Genomic DNA, 7,163 nt, shown 5'->3' on the forward strand with positions numbered 1-7,163 from the left:
GAAACACATGTTTACTGAGTGAATCGCTGCCATTAGGAACTAGTTTTTATATCACAGCCTAGAAATCACACAGGACCATTTCTGCAAGTGAAAAGTCCTAATTGGAGGAAAATATTTGTATAGTTTGTGCGACTGTTGTTTGTAAATGAAGAATTGTCCCAACTGCATGTGCTGCTGACCTTTGACCTTTTCTTTAGGTGCACAGAGGAGTCTGTGGAAACATCCAGAACTGAGGCAGTGCTACAGATGTCTTCAAATAAAGTGGTGTATTATCCATGTTTTCTATGGATCACATCCAACATCCTGATCTAACAAGCCCCCTTTTTGTGGATTTTAGAGCCTCTGACTTTTGCTGCGTCTGCGTCTCATTTCAAGCACAAGAGCAAGAAGTGGATGAAGAAATGGGGCGAGTGGGGTCAGTGTGGTGCATGTCAGCTGTGCTCATGCTTTCACAAAGAACATGTGTATTCATTGGCAGCATTAAGGTGCACTTTAGTCTTCATAATAATAAAGTATTGTGACTTTATTATTGTGAATCCTCACAGTCATGTTGCAGCTCTGCTTTGCTTTAAGAAAATGTTCTACCAGGATGTTACTTTCCTAAACGTGTTCTCCAAATGTTCCCAAAGACTTTGTTCTAAGTAGTTCTACATGATGAAACATTCACACTAAGTTTAAGAAGGACACACAAACACCATGTGTCCTTTCATCATGTGTACAAACGTGTTCAGAAATGTAACAAAAACAGAATGAAATGGAGTGCTGTGATTGGTCAGAATGTTTGTGGCTGTGGACCCTCTGTCCCACAAACGCCTCCCTGGTTTTTCTCTTCCCTTTCCAAAGTTTTTCTGTCCTGAACTTTGTGTCTGACGCTGATTGTCTCCTTGTGAAGCTCTGTGTTAAGGTAATGTTAGCAGTGTGTAATGTTTTCCTTGCTAACATCAGTTATTGCAGATCAATTTATTCACTAGTAATTATGAATAAAGCAGAGCTGTGTCTCTCTGTATTCACACAAACACTTGAGGAAGTCTCTGAATGAGCGATGTGAGGATCCACTGTTCTGAACCTCGGCTGACTCAACTCAGATTAAAGCTTGAAACCTTTATTTAAAAGTGTTTAATTAAAGTGCAGAAAAGCCCAAAGATGGTTTAAAAAGTTAAACAGCACAGACTGTAAAGATGGTGAGAAACAGATGAGGAACATGGAACATCGAACAATAGCTGATCACACACAGTGAAGGACTGTGCACACAGCAGAGACAGACTGAAGATTTGACTGGACTTAAAAGTGAAACGTGTGTTCTTGTATTATCACGCTGTGACATTAAAACCACTAAAAGAACAAAAAGGCAGAGTGATGAGGGTAAAACTCAGAGTCAGATCACTGAAGCAGCTTCTGGTCCTGATGTCCCCTGTTTGATCCTGGACCTGCAGAGGAGACACGAGACAGTCAGATACAATCGCACAAGCCAGCAAACAAACAGACAAACCAACCTTTGACTTTGAGCAGCACAGTTTTCTTTCTGATGAAGTTTCCCTTCCTCCAAACCAAACACTTGTACTCTCCACTGTCTCTCTCTGTGGGCTGTTTCAGGGTCAGACTGAGGTCTCCAGTTTCCAGCAGGTCTTTGTTCATCACAGTTCGGCCTTTGTAAACCTCGTGCTGTTCTTCATATTGGTTTGGGCCGTTTGTAAACACGTGAGCCTTCTGGAACGGCTCATAACGTTCCCATATCACTTGAATTTCCCCTGACAGGTATTTCGTGGTTTTAAAGGGCAGCTGGACAGACTTTTCCCCCTCCTCCACCTCCACCTTCACCGGAATAACTGAAAGGACAACAAACATAGACAGCAGCAGATTTTCAGAGGTGTAGATAAAACTGAAGGACAGAAGCAGATCAGAGCAGAAGGGACAGGATAGAGATCCTGACACTGAGAGCAATTTAAAACTGCTGAATAAAGGTAAATGTAAATTCAGTAAAGTAATAATTCACGTCGGCAGTAATGACAGCCGTTGACGGGTGGTCACTAAAAAGGATATTGAATAATTGTGAAACTTTCTGGAGGAAACCTGGTCTCGTTAGGAGAGATGGCATCCATCCCACTCTGGATGGAGCAGCTCTCATTTCTTGATAAACTTAAATCCCAACAAATTATTGATCTTGTCTCTTGGCTCTTGACGGAGGCGGTCGCACTTTCTCCTTCTTCCTCTCCCTTATGTTTCCTGCTTGGCTTCTCATGTTTCCTACATTTTCCTTATAAAAACATCATCTTTGTCTTATTGAGTAAAAATTTCAATCCCCATTCATATGAGTACTTTTCATTGAAGTGCAACTCACTAAGGCACCTTTAACCAAATATTGCAAACAATCTGCACGTCACTGATGTTCTTGAAAATTGTTATAGTTACACTTCTTCTGGATTCCTTCATCTTGATAAACACCTGCAGACGAGAGTCAAAGCAACAACATTTTGGAGCATGATGGAGACACAAGTGTTAGACTGTGTCTCCATCATGCTCCTGATGTGTTCCTGACTCGTTCTTTGGTAACTAGTCTGCAGACATGTTGGATGAAGAGCAGAAGAACAGACAGACTGAGCTTATTTACTGTCAGCACATTTTTCCAAGTGAACAGAGTATTTTGATTGAGTTCACTGATCAATGACTGAGTCTGAAGGAGGTTTTGTGACTTCTGGAACAAACTTGGAAGTTTCTCTTCAGCTCTGCTAACCATCGGCATTATGGGTAGTGTAGTAGGAGACACTCACCTGACACCAAATAATGACGGAATTGAAATAAAAGACCGACAGAAACAAGTAGAAGAAGAACAAGGAAAACCAGGAGAGCTGTGGCCCAGGATGGAAACGGTTCTGTGGAGAAACATGAAACAACATCAACATGACTGTTGAACCTTGACCTCAACCTCCTGCACTGACCCCTGGTGTTTTTCTACATGTCTGACCTTTGACCTGCAGCACTACTTTCTGTCTCAGGATGTCTTTGTCCCTGTAGATGGTGCAGATGTATCCTCCACTGTCTCTCTCTGTGGGGTATTCCAGGGTCAGACTGAGGTCTCCAGTTCTCAGCAGGTCTTTGTTCATCTTTGCGCGACCACAGTAAAGGTTGTCTAAATTTTTAGGACGGTCACTTCTGTTTACATACAAATGGACCATAGTGAGTTCTCGGTCGGGGCGAGTCCACTCCACTGTGGCCTTTTCAGGCAGGTCAGGTTTTGTTTTGCAGAGCAGGATGACAGAGTCTGATCCTTCCTCCACCTTCACCTCCACCTGCTGATCTACGAGGAAAATGAACCATAATATCAGAAGCAGCAGCCATGCTCATGGTAAAGACAGAACTGATGTGCTCTGATCTGAGCATCTATGTTACTGAACTCTGACTCTGCTACCATTAAAAATACATATTAATAATATATAAATATCATGATTCTCTCCTTTTTTGTTTTAAATGGTAACTAAACTGGACAATTCAAACTAATCCTAAGGTGATTATTTACAAATTACCAGCTGTATGAGGGAATGGCCACACTGATGTGTGGACTTTACATATCCAGATTTCACTCTATCAGAAGTTTTTGGACCTAAATGTTATGTTTTTAGTATCAAGTTAAAATCTCTGGTCAGCATAAAAATATCAGAATAGGTTTTTATCTCAAAACTGTGCCAGGTCTTCACAGTGCTACCTTTAGTAATCACTAACAAGCAACAGAACATGTTGTGTCTAATTAAAGTTAGAGACATATGCCATCCTGGATGATTGGTCAGATGGGTTGTTCGTCAAGCTCAACCGTTGTTGTTGATTGGCTCTGATTACCCACATTTCCTGACTCCAGTGGAGCCTGTACATCTGGATCTATGAACAGGACCAGCTGTATTTAAGACACAACTTGGTTGGACTCTGGCAGGTCCAGCCCTGCTCTGAAAACAGTTGGTCAGCCAGCAGCTTCATCTCCATTTCATCCCTCCGTATGCTGCACACGGTGGTTCATGGGAACAGGAGATTTGTTCCATCAAGTCAGCTTTACATCCAGCTCCACATCATTCTCAGCTCGTAGCATGTCACTGAACAAGTCTTTAGGACGTTACTCAGCATGGTAGAGGGCATCATCACCTCCAAGCCCCTGGTTATGTCCCCTCAAACGTAGCTGATGCTGATTCAATCACTCCCAACATGTTGTTGATGTGGCAGCCTGATCCAGGTATGTTCAGGTCATTTGCCCAGAAACGGAGCTCCTGGACCATCATAGATGGAGGCAGTGCCAAGTCTTGGATCCACAACATTCAAAATTAGCTGCCTTTCCTCCAGATGCGCCACAAAAGGACATTAAGGGAGCGTCGCTAATTTCTCATGTTGGCCCATGTATAACACCCCTTACCACACACCACACTCACATTATGATTATGCTACATGATTGTAAGTGGATTCTTTTGGATAAGCCATCTGTTCCTATTAGACAACCTGATAAGAACAGCTGGCAGCACTTTATCATCCTGTCATTCATAGTTTCAGAGGTCAAGTTTATCTTTCTTAAAATGACATCCTCTGTTACATGTTGTACATCGGTCTCTATTAGGCCTGTGAGCTGCAGGTTTTCCTGCGTATACAGGATGTAAAACCTTCTGAATCAAATCATCCAGATTTAGTAGAAATAACAAAAATTGTACCAGTAAGATTTTATTTTCTTCTGCTTCATTTTGATGTTTGCAAACTGGTTACATCTAGAAAATGTTACTTGTGTCCACACTACTGATCTTTGACTTGTCATTACAGAAGGTGTTGGGTTTTTGTGTTTATTTGTTTGAGTTTCTTACCTTTGACATGCAGCTGTATGTCTGTCAGTTTTAGTTCCTCCCTTTCATTTAGGATGGAGCAGGTGTAGATGCCGCTGTCTGTTGGTTGGGGGTTTTTCAGAGTGAGGCTGAAGTCTAAAGTGTCCAGAGCATCAGGCCTCATTGATGTGCGCTCTCTGTAACGCTGGTTTTGTCCTGTTACATCATCGGTTTCCTCTCGTCTCAGGTGGACAGATTTAGGGTCGAGATCATTGCGAGTCCACAGCACTGTGCGGTTCTTAAGTGTAACACCTGTGTCCTGGCACGGCAACAGGACAGATGTTTCCCCCTCATACACCTCCACCACCACAGCCAGGGCATGCTGGGAAACTGGAAGGAGACACAAGCACACACAACAAAAAACACTAATCACCTGTATGTGGTGGATTTTCCCAGTGGTTCTCATAATGGGCAAAGTGGTTTCATAACGTTGATGTATGTCTGAAAAACATGAAGGTGAAACGTTCTGAGACTAGTCTGTGTTAGGAAGTGTTTTTAATCCGGAGTCACTTTCATGTTTACATTTTCTGAGATCTAACATGTCCTTGACTTTACTCTGCAACTGAAGAACGTGTTAATAAACAAGTGTTATTAAAGAAAAGGCGTCATCTATTTTAAAGAAGGGTGCATTTTTTTAATTCGTATGTATTTTTGATTAAAAATAAATGTGATCTATTTTTTAAATATTGTTTTGTAAATTTACCCCCTTCAGTAAACCATAGGGATATATATAAAAATTTATTTTGAACAAAAACAACAACACACACCTAAACACACAGGTAACAGAGTGGACAGGATATAACAGTGAATACTTGCATACTAAACCAATGGGAACCTGCACTGTGATTTGTTTTCATGGGTCGGGCTTAGAAAAGAAAAAAATTTCTCATTCACATTAACTCAATAAAATATTCCTCATGTCCCAAATTATCCTTTAAATTCAGCAAATTAAAAACCTTTAAAAGGTTAACAGTTTCTCACTCCTATTAAATAAAAATACCAACCATAACAACAGCCGTTAAAAACAGTTTGAGAAATGTAATAATCCTAAAGCCTTTAATAACAATATTGATTTCATGAAGTTCTTAAATTTAAAATATATACATACTATAATACATTAATATTTAATATTTCCTAGTTCTTACATTTGTTCTCCTCCTGACATGGAACAAACACCAAATGCACAAAGATAACAGTTGAGACAGTAAGAGTCAGTGGACACATTCTGATATATGAATGTGACCAGAGGAACAGTGAGGTGACCTGTTCAGGGGGATTTCCATGGGCTGGGTGGTGGGAGGGGGAGCATTCAGGACACAAGTTATTCCAAGGCCGAGCATTAAAAATATATAAACAGACACAGTAACATCTGGTGTTGAATAAAAAAAAAGAAAAATGTCTATTTGTTGTTTTTGGATTGTTCTAACTTTATATTAATCAGTGAACTTGAACATAGATGATTGTGCACGTGGCGTTATTGTAAAATAAAACCATTTTTGACACATTAAAGTGCTTTCTATGGTAAACGGGGCTTTTTATAATGTGAGACAAGCTTTCAGTTTATATACAAAGTACTTTTATTCCTGCCGTGAATCACACGGACACGAGCACTGACGCACTTTTTAAACACACATGCGCAGATATCAGGATCATGAGCTCAGCTGTCACTGTGAGACCCGCCCCGCATGAAGCCCGCATGTATGGACCACAGTAACTACACAGAGGGACCTCATGCACTCAGCGCGTGTCACACAGTGTGCTGTGTCGTCTGCGTGTGTGCTTTCTTACCGAGGACCTGCAGTACGAGCCACAGCAGCATCTTCCTCTCCGCTGAAAGTCCCGTTAACTCTGAGAAACAGGCGCACACAGCTCGATCACAGCACCGCTGACGTACTGAACAAAGTTTCCTCCTCTTAAGTTACACAGAGACACCTCACAACTTCCTGTCAGAGCCTTCAAAATAAAATCCTTCTGCAGAACTCGACTTTAAACATGAAAGTGAGGAGAAGCAGCAGGGAGCACAGACACTGCAGACAGCGGGCTGCTTTCAGGAACACGTGGTTGATCCACGGGGTTAATATTAATGTAACCTGAAGCTGAAGCTTATTACAGTTTCAGTTTCGCAAAACTGACAGTAAGTTTAGAAGCTGTATAGATGGTGTGTGTGTGTGTGTGTGTGTGTGTGTGTGTGTGTGTGTGTGTGTGTGTGTAATATAATAAAAATGAATAAATAATTAAATACAAAGAAAAAAGTATTAGTATAATAATATGATTAATTGTGTTATTTCAAAGTTTGACTTTGGACACAAAAGATTT

General features: G+C 41.0%; 1 protein-coding gene across 2 annotated transcripts; it reads right to left on the bottom strand.

The window, feature by feature from the left end:
- Positions 1-1,105: 1,105 nt before the first annotated feature.
- On the bottom strand, positions 1,106-6,788 carry LOC116329290 (butyrophilin-like protein 2). 2 transcript variants are annotated; one of them, XM_039608865.1, is made up of 6 exons: positions 6,636-6,788; positions 4,830-5,177; positions 2,963-3,295; positions 2,769-2,870; positions 1,494-1,826; positions 1,106-1,427 (listed from the first exon to the last, which is right to left on the bottom strand). In XM_039608865.1, exons 1-6 carry the CDS (start codon positions 6,664-6,666, stop codon positions 1,381-1,383), a joined length of 1,194 nt encoding a protein of 397 aa, XP_039464799.1. In that variant the 5' UTR covers positions 6,667-6,788; the 3' UTR covers positions 1,106-1,380. The 2 variants fall into 2 exon arrangements, with proteins under 2 accessions (XP_039464799.1, XP_039464798.1); XM_039608864.1 differs by having other exon boundaries at positions 4,830-5,288; positions 6,636-6,769.
- Between the last annotated feature and the right edge of the window lie 375 nt (positions 6,789-7,163).

Source organism: Oreochromis aureus, linkage group 3 (genome assembly GCF_013358895.1).
Source record: "Oreochromis aureus strain Israel breed Guangdong linkage group 3, ZZ_aureus, whole genome shotgun sequence".
Taxonomy (NCBI): Eukaryota; Metazoa; Chordata; class Actinopteri; order Cichliformes; family Cichlidae; genus Oreochromis; species Oreochromis aureus.

Excerpts from the sequence above, each read along its gene's own strand:
- LOC116329290 (XM_039608864.1), bottom strand. The coding sequence starts at position 6,666 with ATGCTGCTGTGGCTCGTACTGCAGGTCCTCG. Across the intron at positions 5,289-6,635 it reads GCTCGTACTGCAGGTCCTCG|ACATACATCAACGTTATGAA; the intron begins GTAAGAAAGCAC and ends CATGTTTTTCAG. Across the intron at positions 1,827-2,768 it reads CCGTCATTATTTGGTGTCAG|TTATTCCGGTGAAGGTGGAG; the intron begins GTGAGTGTCTCC and ends TTGTCCTTTCAG.